Source organism: Dermacentor silvarum, chromosome 5 (assembly GCF_013339745.2).
Source record: "Dermacentor silvarum isolate Dsil-2018 chromosome 5, BIME_Dsil_1.4, whole genome shotgun sequence".
Taxonomy (NCBI): domain Eukaryota; kingdom Metazoa; phylum Arthropoda; class Arachnida; order Ixodida; family Ixodidae; genus Dermacentor; species Dermacentor silvarum.
Genome location: NC_051158.1, coordinates 99,918,258 through 99,940,131, shown reverse-complemented (window position 1 = coordinate 99,940,131; position 21,874 = coordinate 99,918,258). Strand labels below are relative to the sequence as shown.

Here is a 21,874-nt window from a genome sequence, read left to right as displayed (position 1 = left end):
TTACAGATATACTAATGCCCACATGAACATCAAGGTCTCGCTTTTGCAAGCATTTCGTGGTTGCTCATTTTGCCTTCAAAATTTCTTTAAAATTTGATTAAATTTGCGGGTCTTACGTCCCGCAACCACCATCTGATTATGAGGCACGCCGTAGTGGGAAACTGCGGATTAATTTCGACCAGCTGGGGTTTTTTAACGTGCACCCAATGTACGGCACACAGGTGCTTTTGCATTTCGCCGCCAACGAAATGCAGCCGCCGCGGCCAGGATTTGATCCCGTGAACTTGTGCTTAGCAGCGCAATCCCAAAGCCACTAATCAACCACGGCAGGTGTTCAAAAATTCTTCAGATAATGTTTGACTGTAAGAAATTCCATTTCTTTCACATTTTACGAGGTTGACGTCTCCCAGCATCTTGAACGAGCGACACACGGACGAGCGGCACTGCGTCCTCATATTTTTCACAATGTTAAATTGCCGCTCGCACTCTGCATTGCCCTGTGGTATCAACAAATTACCCAGGGTCACTTCGGCTGAGCACTAGATTAAAATACTTGAAGATAATTTTTCCGCTTGCGCTCATTGCTTTTAAAACATTGACTGACCGTAGGCCTAGATGCAATGCCAGAGCGGCTGACGCCGAGGAGAACGATGCAGAGTTTAGTCTGATGGCACTTAATGGAACTAGGGCCACTATGGCACCCAACAACTCCGTCAGCGTAAGGAACGGCTCTGTGGTTAACGAAAACGCGTATGTATACGGTTTTCCTACTACTTTCTTAACTGATGTTCTGCGCGATGAACTGTATTAGATTGGGCTGGATGTTGTTTTCCGCCAATGTGGCCTGACAAAGCGCTGGACGCGGGAACGGGACACAACAGCAATTTACGGGAGATTTTCCTGTCAACCGTACAACCGGAAGAAATGGTCAAATCAGGAAGTCTCCCGGGTAATCCGGGAGACTTGACAGGTATGCCACTGTCAAGAGGTATCACATACCTGGCCACAATACTGTCAACAGGTATCACATAACTCGACACACTACTGTCAACAGGTATCACATACCTGGCCATACTACTGTCAACATGTATCACATACCTGGCCATACTAATGTCAACAGGTATCACATACCTGGCCACACTACTGTCAACATGTATCACATACCTGGCCATACTACTGTCAACAGGTATTACATAACTGGATACACTGCTGTCAACATGTATCACACAACTGGCCACACTACTGTAAACAGGTATCACACAACTGGCCACATTATTGTCAAAAGGTATCACATACCTGGCCACAGTACTGTCAACATGCATCACATACCTGGCCATACTACTGTCAACAGGTATCACATAAGTGGATACACTGCTGTCAACATGTATCACACAACTGGCCACACTACTGTCAACAGGTATCCCATACCCGGCCACACTACTGTAAACAGGTATCACATACATGCCCACACCACTGTCAACAGGTATCACATAACTGCCCACACTATGTCAATTATATACCTGGCCACAATTTGTCTCGACTGCAGCAAGTGCTGCTTTGTATCGCTGACGGCCATGCGGCTCGCTCACTCCGGTGTTCGGTTTGAATTTTACGGTGGCAGTAGTAACGACGGCATTGTGTACAGTGTACGAGGTCTGTTAGAAAAGTATTTGACCTTTCGCCACAGAAAAGAAACTGGCATAACTGGAGCGTTGGAAACCTAATCACCCTCTAAGTAGTCTCCTTGGGACTCCACACACTTCTCCCAGCGGTACTGCCATTGTTGGAAGCATTCCGAGATGGCCTCTTTCGGAATGGAGTTTAGCCCAGCTGTCATTGCGGCCATAATGTCCTCTCTTGTCTGAAATCGCCCTCCTTTCAATGGCTACTTGATTTTGGGAAACAGCCAGAAGTCGCAGGGGGCCATATCAGGAGAGTAAGGAGCCTGTTGAACCACAGAAGTATGGTGTTTTGCCAAAAAAGTCTGAATCAAGTGCGAGGAATGTGCAGGACCATTGTCGGGATGGATGCGCCAATTTCCTCTTGAACACAACTCCGGTCCCTTGCGCCGCACAGCATCACATAGGCGACAGAGGACATCCCTGTAGTACTCTTTGGTGATTGTTTGACCCCGTGGTGCATACTCGTGGTGTACCACACCAGCGGGAGTCAAAGAAAGCAGTCAGCATCACTTTGACGTTGCTGCACACTTGGCAGGCCTTCTTTGGTCTTGGTGACGTGGAAGCTTCCACTGTGACGACTGGAATTTGCTTTCCGAGTCGTACCCGTACACCCAAGACTCGTCACTAGTGATTATGGTGTTCATGAAGTCGGGGTCACTGTTTGTGGAATCCAGCATGTCCTGTGAGACTTTAACACGAAGTTGCTTTTGCTCCACCGTGAGTAGCTTCGGCACGAATTTCGCCGCAACTCTCTTCATGGCCAAATCTTCGGTCATAATGGAATGTGCCGAAAAAGTGCTGATGCCCACCTTTTCCGCAATTTTTCCGATAGTCACATGACGGTCCCGCATCACCGGAGCTTTCACTTCGGCAAAGACCTGGTCATTTCGGCATGTTGATGGCCGACCGGTCTTTAAACCGGTTGTACCACTCCTTAATCTGTGTGCTGCTCATAGCATCGTCACCGAAAGCAGTCTTCCGAATGGTTTCCACTTGGCTGGCGCCCAGTTTCTGGCAAAATTTAATGCAGCAGCGCTGCTCCAGTCACTCTGCCATTTTCCTTGCAATAAAAAACTGATGAAAGCACTGCGCACTACCTCACTACAACGAGGCGTCTCAGTTACTGACGCTATCGGCAGGCAGGAAAAAATATGTGCCTGCGCACGAACGTTCAAGGTATGCTGAAGGAAGCGCACTTGTTTCATATCCATCAGGTATTTGCAAAAAAAATAAGGTCGTATACTTTTCTAACTGCCCTCGTATATATTATTAGATGGCTCAGTCAAAATATGGTCTCATACAAATAGTAACAGAAGAAATGTGGCACATTTGTGACGACAGGGCTTCTAGTACTGTAGTTGAACCAGTGAAAGAATGAACAAAGAACATGCATCATAACATCCCACTCAAGATACAGATTCCTCATAAATATCTCCGAATGATTGCAATCAATGGCAATAATGAAACAGTTTTCTACATTCTACACTGTTGCAAAGGAACGTCCAAGACAATGAAAAAGCATTAACAGAATATAATAATAAAAAAAAATATCCGAGTAACAATATCAGTCCTAGAACTTAGAGAAAAGACAGAGATGAAACATAAAAAGACCACGTCACATGATGCGCCAAACAGTAACACAGAAACAACCAGTCTCAAACGTGCCACAAAATTTACAAACATAAAGCCACTAACAAGAACATATATCTTTAAGTTGTAAACATCTTTGTAGTAAGAGTGTGAATATATTATTTTCCAAAACGAGTTACGCACATGCAGGTAGAGAAAGAGGAAAAAAAAGGTGTTATCAACAGTTAACTTGTCTGGCTAGCATTAAGGCACAATACTGCATGCACAGCTTTTGATAAACGTAAGAACAAAGTGCCAAGTGGCAAAGAACAGAAAAAGGCTCATACACAGGCACCTATGTGGCTTTCTTTTGTCTACTCAGGCCCCTCCTGGGCTAGCATTACTGCATTAACATACCAAATGTGCAGTTTCCTTTCTAATCTTCCTTCCGTGATTATTGTGCGTCTATTTCACGCCAGATATCAAGTACCAACTAGACCAGCAGCAAGTTTTACTATGCACTTCTAAGTTTACTCTGTGTTCACATAAGAAATACCACATGAACATGGTCTCATAAACAGACATAATCTCACGATGACACACGGTGAAACACCTTATAATACCCTGCTGGAATATCCTTTGAAAAGACTTTACAGTGCAGTTTACGACAGCATATAGTCGCACTTGTCTGCCATGATGCACAATAATGTCTACATGCTCATGCAGCTTATTGTACTGTATAGTCGCATCCCCCTACAACGAATGCCGCTACAACTGAAATTTCCGCCACAAGCGAAGATTTTCCAATCAGCTGCCCATTAGCGGCGAGAAGTTGGATTGATGGCCTCTACGAATGGTGTCATGGCCAGGACACCGCTCCGCTCCAACGTTTATAGATATCTATAAACGTTGGCTCGCTCGGCGCGTGCTTGTTCGCTTCGTGCATGCTTGGTGTAGCGGGCGCGCCAGCCATACTTCCTTAAGCATGTTTTGAATGCTTTCTGCTGTCACATTTAAAGTGCAGTGTCTTTTTCAAAAATGCATGAATAGCGAAAATTTACTGCTTTTATACAGAACCTATAAAGAGTTACAGGGATTACTGCATTTGCAAAGCAGAGGAGCGCCGTGTCTGTCTGCAAATTCAGCATGGAACATTTTATTTGTACCATGACTCGCTCCAAACTTTTTACACGAAACAGCAATATTGGGATTTGGTGTCAAATTTATATACCGGGTGTTCAAAATTAAACTTTATTGTTTTATTAAAATTAGGCGCACTGGGAGGCACGCGAAGACCACCCATGCAGATAAGTTATGTGGCCAGGGGGACACAAAGTGAGATTATAATTATCAATGTCAGCATCCAAATTAACTAAAATTGAATATTTACTTTTTATTTACTGCAGTAAGTTATATGTTTCGATTCAAAGGTTAGAGGCAGTCGTGTTTCTACACAGTTTCACTTGGAAGAATTCTAGCATGTCTATGCTCCGAGATATCCAATGCCAAATTTAATTGTCATTCGCCTGATTACGCATAGAAGAGAACGAGGATCGGTGCAAAGCACCTCCCTGATGTGACGCGTCTGTTGCATTCGTTGTCTAGTCTGATAACAGGACGGAGGCATATGCAAAGATGATAGCAGTTTAACGCTTCCCCTCTGGGGTGGCGAAATCAAGATATGACCGCGCGGTGTCACCATTACGCATGCGCACTGCCCTCCAGCTTCACCGCTCGTGCCATTATTTCGGCATGGCAGCTGCCACCATCGTTACAGGCTGCGCGGTCGCATGTTATGACAGCGATTCCGGGTTCTTCGATTTTTTTATTTTGCCAGCCGAGAGGGGAAGGGGGACATTTATCAACTTTGCCAATGCCTCCGCCCCGTTGTCAGACTTAACGCCGCACGTAACAACGGCGCCACATCAGGGAGGAGCTTTGCACCGATCCTAACTTTCTTGCATATGTAAATCACGAGGACGACAACTAAAATTTCGAGTCGGATATCTCGGAGCAAAGACACGCTGGAAGAATTCTTCCAACTGATACTGTGTAGAAACATGACTGCCTCAGACTATTCAATAATAACATACCCACTAACTGCAGTCAACAAACAGTTAATTATTCAATTTTAGTTCATTCGGCTGCTGACAGAAATAATTATCTCACTTTGTGCCCCCCTGGCCACATAACTTATTTTCACAGGTGGTCTTCGCGTGTCTCCCAGTGCCTAATTTTAATAAAACCCTAAAGCTTAATCGTGAACACCCTGTATAAATCAGTATGTTGGAATACGATACTACCTGCGAAGCTTTCATCAAGCTTCTTATTGCTCTTGTGAGTTGTTCTACTCAAATGTGGGCACTGTAGTAATGCACGAAATGAAGAGTTAGGTGAGCATTTTTTACGAAAAAGATTAACTGTTACTTTCACCATTCTCCGAAACAGAAAAAGCATTCTACATGGCTGTTAACACGACTGCACTTCATGTATGTATAGCAATCACATGAAAGAAAACGTTCGTGGTTAAGATCAAGAGTCAAGCTATTACAAGCCATGTAATGTTTCATAATGCCCTGAAGCAGTCTTTATAGACAATATGGCCAACACCTCCTGCAATGAAAGCAAGCGACTATCGTTATGGCGAGCCACGCACCGTTCGAGAAACCGCCTCAGTATCCGTTCATTATACAACTCCGAATTGAAACCATCAGCCCTTACAGCGCCACTTGAAATGCCTACAATATATACTCAAGATGCCAGAGTGTAGCTTCGGCTGCCTGGGAGAGGAAAATCGAACTATCATCGGCATCACAATGTCTTAAGCCACAATAGTGTTTCATTGTACGAACTGAGAACTATTCGCTGCGTTAGACCATAAAAGGCCGCCTCTTATACCCCCTTCTAAATAATAAGACTGTACGCAAGCCTCATATATAAATTCACGTGCGTTTTGACCTCCTTCGGTGAACGCAGATATTTTAAATGTGTAATATACCACTGAAGAATGAAGCTTCAGCTTCTTCCTGGCTGCAACCACATGGTCTAAACACATATTTCGCCCAAAATGTTGCACCGGGCAGCTGTGCGAGTTCTGCCAAGCAATGATGAATTGTTTAATTGAGTAGAGCGCGTAACGCTGAAAAGAATAAATATTGGTCCCTGCCTTTTTGTCTGCGGCAAACAACTTCAAGCCTCAATTAGCTTTACTTAAAATTACCACCGCTTAAAATTACCTCGTTAAGAATGGCTTAATTTTTATAAGCAGTTCAAAAAAACAAACAGCATTGGTAGAATCTAAATACTGCAGTGTTTAGTGCTCGTGCTACTGCCAATTATTTCTGTGAATAAATGCGAAGATTAGATATTTTGCCATGAACAGCTCGTCATGAGCAAATGAGTTGTAGCGGGTCAAAATCAAGGTAAATGTTGTAGAAGTCTTATATAGCTAGCGTTTCTTACACGATTGTTGCACCACGGGAAGTATGGTCGCTTAACTGTATTGTTCTATGCTATGCTTTCGCGTTTATGCTTTTATTATCTACGTGTGCTAACGCTGCAGCGTGTAGAACTGCGCATCAAAAACCCACGCCTCTCTGAACTAAGCTCTGTTGGCCGGCACTGTAACGTTGCCATTGATAAATATATTGTTGTCCATGAAATAAGCTCATTTAGTAAATTATGACGAAAGGAGACATCGTAAAAATATATGTCAGAGGACTGCTATTAGTGGACCAGCATAGGGAACGAAAGTGAACAAACGGATACACTGCAGAAGGCGTGCGGACGCAGCCCGAACTGTAGCACACGACAGACGCAAATCCTTGCCTTGACATCATTCGAGCGGCGCTCGCAGCGTCCTTTTTGGTCGCAATCTGGGCTAATTGAAAGTAATATAAAAAAAGTATCTTCATAACGAAGGCATTTTATTCTGTATTTCCACTTCAATGAACTTTTAGACAACGAAACTGGGACTGAACTGCAACTTCTGAGTAGTCAAAGTAGAAGGCCCTTCAAAGCTGCGACGATCGTATGTCTGCTTGAACGAGGTCTTCGCGAACGAAATCAAATTCAAAGTACTGATTTGAGCCACTGCAATCCATAGCCATATGTGGTCATACCACTAGGGAGGCTAGAATCACACTCCTACACGAGACTGCACAGGTACAGTGGGGGATTATCACAATCGCTGCCCTTTTCTCTGTGGTGTGTGTCCGGTCAAAATGGCTACACCAACAAAGAAGCGTAAATTTCTCTCTTGAGGAGGAGGAGGCACTTACGATTGCCGAATCAAAATTCAAATACCCCTATGATCCGTGAAAATTTGCAATGATATAAGGGCTTGAAAATGTGCTTTTCAGACTAAAGGCTTTTCAAGGTATTCAAACATTCGTCTGAACTCAGTATCAGAGAAAGATGGAACAGAAGTGGAACCAGAATTGCCAGTGTATTAGATGAACCAAGATAGGAAAATAAAGCACATATGGATCTTAAGAACTGGCTCGCATATTAAATTGCTGATGCATTTATCATAGCAAAGGTGTACACTGCTAATGAGCAATAATACTTGGAAGTGCCTTCACTGATATTGTATTGGAGCATCGAAGATAATAAAATGCCGAGGAGACTATAAAAGTAAGAGAAAGATTGTTTATTAACAAACGACTGCAAAGGAGGTTATCACTAAAGTGCAAACAAAAAGAAACCATATGTATAAACATTAGCAATGCACTCTTCAAGCGCAGTGATTGATATGGTCCTCCAGAAAAGACTGTCAATTAGTAGTTAAGGCCGGTCATTCAACTGCAGTAAAGGAATGCTCCCATTTACGAAGACAATCATGACAAGGCAGAGTATCAAGAAAAAAAATTCTGAAAATGACTAGTACACGCAAAAGGCAATAAAAAGGTGAGATGAATAGAGAAGATTACATTTTTTCATGGCCACAGAACATAAACTGAATGTACCAGTCACACACATGAAGAAAAATTCCCCACGGTACAGCCACTAACCATAGCTATCACACATTCTACAAATCCTAGATAGTAGAGATATGAATATTGCACAACTAATCCACTAGTCATACACATGGCAGAGAAAGTAGGGAACAAAAGCGCAGCCAATAATGAACCTCTCACACCAGCTGCAAGGCACAATACTAAATGCAAAGCCTTTGTCAAAAGAAATACAGTCAGTATGTTACTGATGGGAGATGCATATCAAATGCCTTAGTCCTCCAGCCCCGTGATCTCAATGAAAAAGCAGCATCTATGCTCCTACAGGAGTCGTTTCTTTTAACAAAGGCTGTACATAATATGCTGATAAAACTTTGTACACAATGACTCAATAAAGGTCCACATGCCAGCACAATGTTCTCAAAAATCCGCAGCATGAAAAAGAGCGCAGACTGGATACCATGACAGTATTATTCAATGGATCTTTGTTCTTCAGCTTGAGAGCACCTAAATCTACTTTGATACATACAAATGCATTGTGTGGAATAAGCCCTGCTATGAACAAGGTGCTACCTGGTATTGATGCAGGCGACCATAATTTAAAATCAAGTTTTTCTATCAATCACCCTTCACTAAGGTTAACACCATAGCACAGTAAAATCTTACGCAGATTACCTCTTATTTCAAGAAGCAAAAAGAAAGTACATATAAAAACATATGAATGTCAACATTTCCTTCCTGATGCACCAGAATGCCATGCAACATAATGCGCTAGGTATATAGATTCAGAATGTTAGACTTTGCTTAACACATAATGCACACCTACATGGCTGGTGACCTACTCGGGGCTGTCATGGTGGTGTGTTTTCATATGTTCCCTCAAGCAAGAAGACCAAACATAGGACTTAGTGCAGACAGTGCAGCGGTATGGTTGCTTGCCTGAGTGGATGCGTAGGTGAGCCTTCAAGCAGCTTTCTCTGCACAAAAGTCCGTGGGCAGGAGGGGCACTGATATGGTCGCTCACCTGAGTGGTTGCACAAATGAACCTTCAGGCTGGATGTACGAGAGAAGCTCTGAGGGCACAAATCGCATTTAAACGGCCTCTCACCAGTGTGAACACGCAGGTGTTTGTTAATATGGACCTTTTGCGAGAAGCTCCGAGAGCATGAAGGGCAGTGAAATGGCTTCTCGCCTGAGTGAATGCGCAAATGCGTAGTGAGGTGAGATCTTTCCGAGAAGCTTTGAGGGCACAAATCGCATATAAATGGCCGCTCACCAGTGTGGACAAACAGGTGTCTGTTAAGAGTGCCCTTTTGCGAGAAGCTCTGAGAGCATGAAGGGCAGTGAAATGGCTTCTCGCCTGAGTGAATGCGGAAATGCGTAGTGAGGCTAGATCTATCCGAGAAGTTCTGAGGGCACAAATCGCATTTAAATGGCTTCTCAACAGTGTGAACAAGCAGGTGTGTGTTGAGATGGGCCTTTTGTGAGAAGCTCAGAGAGCATGAAGGGCAGTGAAATGGCTTCTCGCCTGAGTGAATGCGCAAATGCACAGTCAGGTTAAATCTTCTGGAGAAGCTCTGAGGGCACAAATGGCATTGAAATGGCCGCTCCTTTATGTGAAGCCTGATGTGTGTTTTCAGATTCGACAGTGTTCCAGTTTCATATTCGCAGCTATCACAGCGGTGGAGGTTCACTTGCTGCGACTTGTCATCCTCGGTAGTTGACAAGCAGGACGAATGCTTTGATCCTGCACAATGAAAACCAAATTGCATTTGAGAAATGCCACAATCAGAACACACAGACTCTAGTGCTAATGATGAGCCTTTTGTTAGTCCTGTAGTTCTTGAGCATGATATAAAAAATTGTCAAACAAACCACTGTTCGTCAATATTCATATTCCCTTCAAGCCCCAATTAACATTCTCCACTGAAAATTTAGTTTCAGCACATTTATCGCATCTTCACAATCATGAAAAAAACGTAAAGCTAGGGAATTATTTGTTTGAGGATTTTAATTTCACCCAGTGTAATCAAGTTTATAGATTGTGAACTACATAAGAAAACTTTCTACAGGCAGGTCAGGTATAGCAACATCAGCAATTTCATGTATAGCATAATTGGAAAGCACCTACTAGCTAGTTCAAAAATATGCCTGGTGCAAAACATTGTCAAAAACAGTCAAAAAAGCAGGCCCGCACTACATCGCATACTGCCATTGAAAGCAAGCACCCAGCTGTCTACCTTACTCATATGACTTTTAACACTTTACACCTCACATTTGAAACATTCTACCTAATATTCAAACTTGCAGCACAGGGCCAACCAGAGGCTTATCATGGTGTACGCAACATGTTTTAAATATTTTCATCATTGGTTTTGCTTTTCATGCACTATCTTGGTGTGCACACAGCACTAAGGAGGGAATATGCAATTCTTTAATGGCCAGGTTTGTGAAATGCAAACATACTTTCACAAAAAAAAAAGAGAGAAAGTTTTGCATTATTAAAAGTTTTCACGTTATACTGAAAGCTTAATGCAATCCTCAATATTTATCCCATAAAAAAATATGACATGTACAACAGGGGCGACAAAAACTGTATGCTATTTAGGATACATTCTGTTGAAATGACAAACGTGATGCCCAGACAACACTATAGTGTTTGCCTTTGTTACCCTTGTGATCATGTTGGCTTTCTCATTAAAATCTGTTTGTTTTACTACAGCCTATGCACCAGTAACACTTTCAATATAAGTGTAGGTGAAATTATTGAAACAGTAGGCAAGGTAAACCAGGCATGTCGTCTCACAATGTAAAAGCTACCTCAACAAAAAATAAGCAATGCTGTCCATCAATGCATTCCACATTCACATCTACTGTGGAAAATACAACAATGCCACATAGAAAACTATTGCTTCTACCACACAAAGGATTAGAATTAACAGATATTGCATAGCATCAAATAAATTGTGTAAGGTGTCTAGTACTGCTTACAGTATCGTAACGGGCCATTTAGTGCTCATATGCTCTCATTTTTATTTTACCCAAAAAGGTGCATTATTGCATGGTATAAACATAGTAAGGAAAACACAGCTAGTTCTTCGAGATTAGAACGAGAACACATGCTACGAAATGATTTTAGTTTTTAGGAACTCTCCAATCAGAGGCTGGCACGAAGGAGGTTCTGGAGAATTTTTTTGAGATATAAAAAACAGGACTGGCCCGTAGTCTACCCGCATGCACAATAACATTGTGTCCAGTGTATTTATCATTGCATGGCTGTCAAAATAAGACTTTATACAAATATGGCTAGAGAAACATGGTTCACCGGTGAAAGCAGGACTTCAGCTTCCGTAGTTGAACGAAATGAGGAATGAAGAAAGAATGTGGATCATAATACTGTGCTCAAATTTTAATTGCTGTTGAATACCTCATAAAAAGTGCACTCAATGGCAAAAATAAATGAACTTCCAAGTGCTATCACTTAACTTCTCTGGAGCACAAAACACAATGAAATGCAAAATATAGTGGTATAAAGAGGGGATTGGGTTTTTAACAAATTGCAAAGAAGCCTATTTGTATACGAGCGCAAGCAAGCAGAAAACATATTGTGGGCGTTTATTACGCACGTCTTCTTCATCTGTATATTATCATCATCATTCTACGTTGCTCGATCCTCATCGTCAGTTATGTGGGATTATCATCATCGGGTGTGTGCCTTTGCTGGTTCGCTCCCGAGTACGAATAAACGTCGTGCCAACAGAGACGTCATAAGTGGTGGAGGTAGCTCCTTCGATCCTCAGTCCTCTGCCCGCTCAGTCTACCCCCCTGGAGCTACGTTCAGGCCGCCAATTGCGCCCACTGTCCGCTAGCATGTCTCAGGACGCACCACCCTTCACTTCTACCGCTACAGTTCTGGCACCACCAGCCGCCCCCCTTACATCTTAAGCAGCCACCAGCATGACCCCCATCTCTTCGCTGGTCTTCATGGGGAAGATGTTGAGGACTGGCTGGATGACTACGAGCAAGTTCCGCTAATCATTGGGACGACCCCCACAAGCTCCACCATGTTTTCTTCTACCACGAGATAGACTTTACTGACTGGGCTGCCTTCAAGCAGCAGCTCCGCCAAGTATTTGGTACACCGGCTGTTCGTTCTACCATCGCAAAGAAAACCCTCGATACTCGCCAACAGCAGCCACGCGAGTCTTACACATCGTATATCGAGGATGTTCTTGCACTTTGCCGCCGTGTGAGTTCATCTATGTCAGAGTCAAAGTGCGCCACGTTATGAAAGGCATTAGATCAGTCGCCTTCAACGCCCCTGCCATCAAGAACCACGCTACAATCACTGACATCGTCACAACGTGTCAGCGCCTGGACGAACTTGGGTCTGTTCGCCTTAGCCGGACGTTGGCGACTATTCTTCTACGGCGGACCCACATCTGCGTGTCATGATACGAGCTTTGATCCACGCGAAGAATTGCAATCTATGGGCTTGTCGTCACCGTCGGGGTGCCCCAATGCGCCTTCTAGCACGGCCTTGCATGACATCATCAGGGATGAACTGGCGTCCTTGACTTGCTCCATGTGCATGCAACCCTCCGTCTCTCGTCCCCTACCAACATACGCGGAAGTTGCTGCCACGCCTGCAGGCAACGCCAACTCCACGGTGCCGCTACCCATGTACGCGTCGGTTGCTGCCGCGCCTCCAGTAAACATCTCGTCGATGCTGCCCGAGCTTTCATCGGCCCATTTGACTGCACTGAATCCCGGAGCACCTAGCCCCCTGTACTATCCGCAATGGTGTCCGTCACGTCCCACGTGCTACTACTGCGGCTATCGCGGCCATATTTCACGTTTCTGTCGCAAGCGCCAGTAGGACGAGCGTCGGGGATACGACAACTCCGAACGCAACTTTTCCAGTGGAGCCTCTTCCCAAAGCCGGCGTTTCTCTTCACCTCCGCTCCGCTCTACTTCTTCCGCCGGCATCGACTGAAGACCGCTGCACTTACCGTTCAGCCAGACGCCGCTCCCCTTCGCCGTTCCGCCGCTCCACGTCACAACTACGGCCCGTCTCCCTCAACTCTAACATTCGTTCGGAAAACTAAGCGATGCAGTTTTTGGAGGACAAACTGCATACGACACCAGGACTGAAATTCCTCCAGTGCGCCCGTCCAATATGCTCTCGGTGTTTGTCCAAGGAGTGCCTGTCGATGCTTTGGTGGACACAGGCGTGACAATTTCCGTTATTCATGCAGTTTTATGTTCACGTCTCAGGAAAGTCACGACACCATACAATAGACCGACGCTAGTTGCAGCCCAAGGGGACAATGTTCGACCTTCCGCTCTTTGTACTGCCCGTGTCGTGATTGATGATATTTGACACCATATACAATTAGGTGTGCTGTCCCCGTGCGCTCATCAACTTATTTTAGGGTGGGATTTTCTGTCTTCTGCTTACGCGGCTATTTGTTGTGGTCAACGTGTCGTGCATCTTACGGACACCGACTACTTACTTGGGGAAGACACGTACACGCCGTTGCGCCTGATCGCTGCGGAAGATACCGAACTGCCTCCCGGCCGGGAGCGAATTTTTACCATTATGTCGACCGATATCGACCATGATGACCGTCTTGGTCTTGCCCTCTTACCGTTGTCTTCATAAAGGCATCGCTTTTGCACCAGGTGTAGTTCGATTTTATAATGGCTCGGCGCTTGTCACCGCCATGAACGCGACATCGGAGAAAATTCTCCTTCCGCAAAACACCACAGGGGCTTGCACGGCCGAACCAGGGCCTATATGCGTCGTGCCCCTTGCAACTATGTCTTCCAAAGACCCTTCTACTTGTGCTACTGCTTCTCCCTCCGCCCTTACTGCAGCCATCAGCAGTGACTTGCCACCTTCACAGATGCAGCAGCTGCATGCTTTGTTGAACAAACACGCAAATTCTTTTGATGTCCATTCGTCGACTCTGGGTCAAACCACAGCTGCAGCGCATCGCATTCAGACAGACGACGTGTCCATAGTGCGCCGACGCCCGTACCGCGTGTCCCTAGCCGAGCGGAAAATCATAGAAGAAAATGTCGCGGACATGCTACAACGAAAGGTCATCCGGCCTTCAGCTAGCCCTTGGTCATCTCCGGTTGTTTTGGTTCGAAAAAAAAAGACGGTTCCGTGCGCTTTTGCGTCGATTACCAGGCCCTCAATAAGATCACTCGAAAGGACGTATACCCTATGCCTCGCATTGACGATGCCCTTGATTCACTACAAGGTGCAGAATACTTTTCAAGCCTCGATCTGCGCTCCGGCTATTGGCAAATCCCAATGCACGAAGCGTTTGCCACCCCTGAAGGACTTTATGAATTCAACGTCATGCCTTTCGGGCTATGCAATGCACCTGCGACTTTTGAACGCATGATTGACACCGTGTTGCGTGGCCTGAAATGGAAAACTTGCCTCTGCTACCTCGATGACATTGTCGTCTTTTCATCAACATTTCCTCAGCACCTGCAGCGCTTAGATGAAGTTCTGACGTGCCTTGCCGACGCTGGTTTTCAGCTCAACACGAAGAAATGCGGTTTCGCCAGCAGATCTATTAAGGTCCTAGGGCATGTGAGCAAGGAGGGCATACGTCCTGACCATGACAAGATTGCTGCGGTCCTTCGCTTCCCTCGCCCAGAAAGGCCTAAAGACTTGCGAAGCTTCTTTGGCCTCACTTCTTATTTCCGTCGCTTTATACGGAACTTTGCCTCCATCGCTGCGCCGCTACACAAGCTACTTGCTTCTAGTGTACCCTTTTTCTGGTCTCAAGAATGTGAAGCAGCCTTTGACATGCTGAAGGGCGCCCTCACGTCTAAACCTGCGCTTTGCCATTTTGATAAGACTGCACCGACTCTCTTGCACACAGACGCCAACGGCATCGGCGCCATTCTTCTGCAACACGACAATTCTTCGCGCGAGAGTCGTTGCATACGCCAGCCGCATTCTCACCAATGCCGAGAAGAACTATACGATAACTGAGCAGGAGTGCCTGGCTGTTGTTTGGTCTGTACAAAAGTTTCGTCCCTATTTGCACGGGCGTCATTTTACTATTGTTACGGACCACCACGCGTTATGATGGCTCTCCACTCTCAAGAACTTGACTGGGCGCCTGGGTCGCTGGATTCTCCGCCTGCAAGAATATGGCTTTGACATTATTCATAAGTCAGGCAAAAAACACCAAGACGCTGATGCTCTTTCTCGTTGCCCGCTTCCTGAGCACCCACTCGACACCTCGGCAACTGCGTCGCAAAGCAGCTCTTTGGATGTCACTTCTACGCCGGTTTTCTCTCTAACCTCAATAGACCACCTTTCTCCGGACCACGATCAAACATTTGCATCTCGCCAACGGGCTGACTCATACTGTCAGCGTATGATAGACCACCTCTCTGGCACTTCTCGCCCACCCAACGCGCGGCTTCGACGGCAACCCGCACAATTCAAGCTGGAGAATGCGTGCTGTATCGGCACATTTACCACCTTGACAGTCAACGCTGGGTGCCCGTTCTACCGCACTCTCTTCAAGCCCATGTCCTCGAAGCATTCCACGATGACATGACTGCTGGCCATCTCGGTTTCCACAAGACCTACGATCGCATTCGAAGCCGTTACTACTGGCCTGGCCTTTCTACTAGTGTGGGGAGATACGTCGGTTCCTGTTCTCCGTGTAACCTCTGCTCCTGCTGGCGAATTACTGCCTATTCCGTGTCCCACCGCACTATTTGAGGTTGTTGGCATCTACCTTTACGGGCCCCTTCCTGTTACTGCAGCTGGCAATCGGTGGATAGTGACCGCCATCGACCACCTGACGCGCTACGCTGAGACAAGATCAGTGATCACTGGCTCAGCTTCGGAGGTTGCTGACTTCGTCCTTCAAGCTATAATTATGCGCCATGGTGCTCCTCGGGTACTGCTAAGCGACCGTGGAAAGGTCTTTCTTTCGCAACTATTAAACGAAGTCTGCGCGCCTTTGGTACCACCCACAAAACAGCATTGAGTTACCATCCACAAATTAACGGCTTGACAGAGCGATTTCATCGCATGCTTGCCGACATGATCGCCGTGTATATTCAGCCTGATCACAAGAATTGGGACAAACTTCTGCCATCGTCACTTTCGCCTACAACACGGCCGTTCAGCGTACCACCGGCTACTCGCCATTTACCTAGTTTCCGGATGGTTGCCAACTTCCCCTTCTAGACGTTTCTTTCTTCAATTCTCCTGTCAACTCATCTGCATCGTCTAGCGAAGAATTCGTTTCACGACTCGCCCAGTGCCGCCAGCGTGCTCACGTCAACACAGCGGCCAGACAACACGACCGGAAGATCATTTATGACGACCTTCCATCGCATTGTCTTTCCAACCTGGTCAGGAAATACTTCTACTGACGCCCCTTCGCACGTCTGGTTTGTGCGACAAGTTCCAGCCGCGATTCATCGGGCCCTACATAGTCCTGGAGCAGACATCGCCTGCAATTATCGCGCGACTACTGTTGTCGCCGCAACAGACCGCCGTTGTCGCAGCACTGAGGTCCTCCATGTCTCCCGCATGAAACCCTCCACGCAGCGTTCTTCGTCACCTTGAACTGCGGCCAGGATGGCCGCTTCCACGTAGGGGGGGATTAATGTGGGCGTCTATTAAGCACGTCTTCTTCATCTGTATATTATCATCATCATTCTACGTTGCTCGATCCTCGTCTTCAGTTATGTGGGATCATCATCATCGTGTGTGCCTTTGCTGGTTCGCTCCCGAGTACTCGGGCCAAATGTCATGCCAACAGACGTCATAATATAAACAATTACAATCACTAAGCGCCACAACTTATATAATGCTCGAAAACACGGTCAATTCATAATGAATACAGATCATTCAATTGCTGTAAACAAATGCTTATGTGCAAGACAATGACATGGCTCGAACAGAGCCACAAGAAGGCTCCAAGAAGGAGTACATCTATTATCCAACAGACAATATAAATGTGATTCGATGATAAATGAATTCTGGTGTTTTAGTTGCCAAAACCGAAATCTGATTATGAGGCATGCCGTAGTAGAGGACTGCGGATTAATTTTGAGGGATTGTTGTATGCCTTTTTACTGGCCACCTTGTGTTCGTTCGTGTTGTCAGAGGTTACACCGTCACCTCCTGAATAGTAAAACCAGTCAAAAGACGAAGGACAGAGAAGAGACGTGTAGTGAGTTTTTTACATGGAGTCAATGTTTCACACGGAGTCAGGAAACAGCTCTGAATGGCTCAGTACAGTTATTAGACATCTCGATGATTGTACCTTGAGTGGGGACGGAGTATGCACATATGTATAACTAAGGGATAGATATGATGTTCCATGACAGTGGCCACTTTCAACTTTAATATGCTTCACTGCAATGCTTTGCACATGTTTTACCGCATAACACAGCTTTATTGCGGTGAAGCTGAATAAATAGAAGTGGCGTTTCGGCAGGGGCACTTAACTGCATATGCGTGTGAAAGCAAAAGCATTATACTCCCTTTTGTGAATGCTTCTCTCCTTGTGTTCCTTGTTTGCGCAAGCTCTCGCCTGCGTTCTAACTGCGCCTCGGTAAAACTACGAGTAGTTCATAACTCAAAGGACCGCTCAGCGGCGCTACCTCCTCCCCACTGGCTGCGCCATCACGTGCTCAATGACGCACGCACTAGGCAAGAACCGTGAAGCCGCCATGGTGTCGGGGAAGCATGCTCATCTCACACCCCAGAGCCCTGGGTTCGGTTTCCACCCAGACAGAAACTTGCCAAATTTTCTTTTCAAAGCCATTGATTTACTTTGTTTATGGGAACCTCCCTGAGAAATTTGAACATCAACCAGCATTTTTGATGTTTACTTTTGCGCCATCGGCAATTTGTGGTACGATCGCTCGATGGAGAAGCCGATGACGACGGAGATTCGCGTAATGGGGAATACAACGCTTAAGCATTAATAAATGGAAGTGGCAATTACGCAATGCATATACGACCATTGCAGACCCAAAATAAATGGGCCCCTACGCTCGCGGATGCGGCCCAGTGTGTATGATTCTTGATGGGTCTTTACATTTGTACACTTTGGGTGCTTTAAGAACTGCTTTGTGCGCGCTTTCTCTTCGATATGCCTTATGCAGCACCTGGCTAGTACAATTTCGGTCACTTATTGCAAGCTTTGGTCACTTGCAACGTGCTAGTCGCATCGTACTGGCTGGCTGCACTGCTACATTTACTTGACCACCGCATTAAAACGCAACGTAAGATACAGGAACATTACATAATAGCAATGTATTCGACACCACGAAAACGCAATGTAGCAGCAGAGAAAATGGAGCCGCGATGAATAGATCAACAGTTACAATGCGTTGCCATTCCAGCTTCTGATGCATCAATTCACACGAGCAGCCTGCACTTCTGTGTCTCAAAGGCTCCTCCTCAGCAGGCCAGATATCAAATTTTGGCTATACGCTGGAAGTTGTTACGAGCTCTCTAAGGAGTCCTCTACGGCAAGAATTTCTCAAATTATTCCATTAATAGCAGAGATAAACACAGTTGAAGTGCCGTGAACCCATGATTTCAGGAGGCGAGCGTCACAGCCAATATAGACGATGTAATTGGTCCCGTATAGCGTCCGCAAGCTAAATTCCTTCCCTGCATTCTCGCACCAGAGGATCGCGTGACGGAGAGGTGTTAGGTCCCGCTTTCTCTTTATCGTTTCTTTCTGTCTCTCGCGTCTTTGCCGAGTTGTGCCCTTCTAGGACAGTCTCGCATGCAAACCATTTCTCTTGTTTTGCACCTAATTAGATGGTATAAGTCAGAGCAAAGGCGCGAGCACTGAGGCAGACACAAGCGAATCAAAGAGCACAATCGCCCATTGGAACCGAGTAAAAAATGGCAGATAGTTTCGTTTTCTGCACGAAACGCCTGCATGATGTTTGGAACAAGCAGACCAAATGGTAGTACGTTCCGTCCTAGCTACAGCATGGGGTAAAGAAGGACTCAGACATTCAGTTTGTAGGTTTTATAATTTCTCTATATCGGTCAATCGTTACTGAAGCACAGATCAAAACAAATAGCTGATGTTGCCTTATTAATTGTCGAAGTATCAGTATCACTGTGAGTGATCCACAGCACTGCAATTTTTGTAAGCTTGTGAAATAACATTGACTTCACCGGCTGAGAATACGGGCCTGGGAGGCGAAGGGCACTTGGTTTGAAATTTGATCCCTTTCCGCGGCTCTTAGAGGTGTAATACTTTGCAGACAGAATCGTCAGCGTGCAATGTATGCGCTACGCTTGTCAGTCCAAAATAGCCAGACCCGTGAGAGGCCCTTGAAAGCTGCGCTTGTGCGAAAAGCTCTCATGGCAGAAGTGCCAATGAAGTGGCTTCTCCCCCATGTGCTTGCAATACTGTGTAATGAGAGCGGACAGGATGTCAACTGCATAGTCACAACTGTCACAATGGTTGAGGTGGCTCTGCTGCAACTCCATGTGCTTGACGTTTCGCAAGAAGTCATTATGCCTCCCTGCCCACAAGCATAAAAGTAATTGGATCGGCCAATTGCACATCATTTTGTTTTACAGCACAAAATTATAGTAAAAATCCTACACAATCTTAACATATGGCTCATTCTTCACTTATGCCAAATCAAGATTCAGTGTCATGGAGGAAATTACGGTTGTTTGCTACAAGCATGCATCGTAGAAAGAGAATACCTGAAGTTGCGTTACTATACTTCTCTTTTGGTCCCGTTATATAGTTTAAGATGTCAAACCAAAGGAAAATAAAGCCCCCTCTCTGAACAGTGAACTTTTGGTACACCACTGTTAGTGCTATTCAATCGCTTTCTTTAAATAAGTCTTTAGCTCCACTTCTTACTCATCAGAATTGAAAGTTTTTTGGGTTTTTTCAAGTTTGAAAGTATATGCGAGATTCACTTGTCACATAAAGCATCTAAACATACATCGCCACATCAGGGGGAGAGTAAAGGCTGTGTGTGCCTGACAAGGCCTACCCTCCTGGTGGCGGCAGCAGTGCATTTGCGATGATTAAGGGCACTGGTACGCGACGAGGCCTGTCCGCGGAGACTAGGGCGACATCAGCAGTGTGCATGGTGCAGACAGTAGAGCAGAGGCCAAGGTTTGTAAATTCCTGGCAAACAATGGCCTGGAACAATGAAACAGCTGGCGTTGGCTCTCGGATACCGTGGGTTTAGAAGAAGCCGGATAGGCGCGTGTTTCTCAGCGCGTCACGTCGTCCGAGTTGGATGGTTGACAAGGAGTTGCCTCGCAGGACGACGTTGCAGCGGTATTCGGCACACGCTCGACATGAGGCGAGATGCGCTGACATTTTGCTTGCTCTAGACGATGGCACTCTTTCACCACACACTCAATGATGGTCACGTTGGCACGTCCTGTATGTACGACAAGTAAGGCTCAGTTGACGTCTGGGCATGTACTGCCAGTTGTTTCTTGATGGCAAGCTGTCGACCAAACGGGTTGCCGAATAGGTCGCGGAGCTGCTGCTTGACCGTGTCCCCACTGGTGAGATCGTCCTCGTGGGTCCGAAACCAGACGTAAGGCTGGCCGTCGACGTAAAATATATTTGCCAGGATTATAGTTAGATCCCAGCCACTCTGTTTGCTGGCTCACTCCTACCAGCTGAGCCACTCATCCACGTCAACGCTATTCGCCCCAGAAAAAGTCCCGAGATCGCGGGGCTGTGCAAAGGCGATAAACCGGGTAGTGCTCGCACGCGTAGCTGGCGGTAACATGTCATCACTTGGAGGCATTGTGGTAGATTCGAGGTGGCGTCAGCGTCAGTCAGAAGTACCTCGCACCTCTACTAAAGAAAAGAATGTAACGTAAAGCACAGTAGCGAAACTATTTACAGGGTGTATTACAAGGGTAGCATGCATTGGCCAAATGGAAGCCAGCCAACATCAAGGAAGGCACGTCATCGTTATCAGATAAGCAGTAACCGCTTATGGTACGTCCCCCAGATCCGAGGGTCAACAGCATAGTAGCACGTAGCAATATGCCACCAAAAGACAATGCCATATTTTTCGGTATATAGTCGCGTTTTTTCTTTCTGAATTTTTTGTCGGTGCGTCTTATAGTACGAGTCACTTATATACGTTTTCTTTTTCGGAAACACTGCCGTTGGATTGGGTACTATGGCCACACGAAGCGCACTGGGTTGATCGCCTCTGGCAGTTGCCATGGGTGTATGCGCGCTATCGAGGTACCGGGTTCATCTCATGATCGAGTTGCCGAGCACGGTGCGAGAAGGACGGCACAGCTGCAAGAAGCGGCAGGCAACCGCGATTCGACCGACCTCGAAGTCATCGCATCTGCAGATTGCTTTCAAGATACGGTATGCACAGCTGCGCAAACTACAGTTGCTACCAGAGTTGTTACAAGCCAGCCCTCTTGCCTTGCGTGCTGCCTTCCCACTTTCCTCCCTTGTGCGCGATTCGACTCCCGTTGCGCGCTTTCACTCGCACATACAGCAGATGGCACGCAGGAACGATGTTTATCGCCCTTCGACTTTATACGAACATCGCAGCGACCATGACGGAAGAAATGCGCCAAGAGTGTCCACATATCATTGCTATCACAATTTTAAGAAT

The 21,874-nt window shown here is 45.9% G+C and overlaps 2 protein-coding genes across 5 annotated transcripts in view; one reads left to right on the top strand and one right to left on the bottom strand.

Moving 5' to 3' along the window:
• LOC119453641 (oocyte zinc finger protein XlCOF6) overlaps positions 1-21,874 on the bottom strand; it is a 791,503-nt gene that overhangs the window by 37,595 nt on the left and 732,034 nt on the right. The window contains exon 10 of the mRNA XM_049668312.1: positions 9,253-9,516. Within this exon, the coding sequence (XP_049524269.1) occupies positions 9,253-9,516 (264 nt within the window). The remainder of the gene's footprint in view (positions 1-9,252; positions 9,517-21,874) is intronic.
• Positions 1-21,874, top strand: part of LOC119453647 (zinc finger protein OZF-like) — a 204,964-nt gene that overhangs the window by 98,599 nt on the left and 84,491 nt on the right. The gene's annotated exons all lie outside the window — the stretch shown is intronic.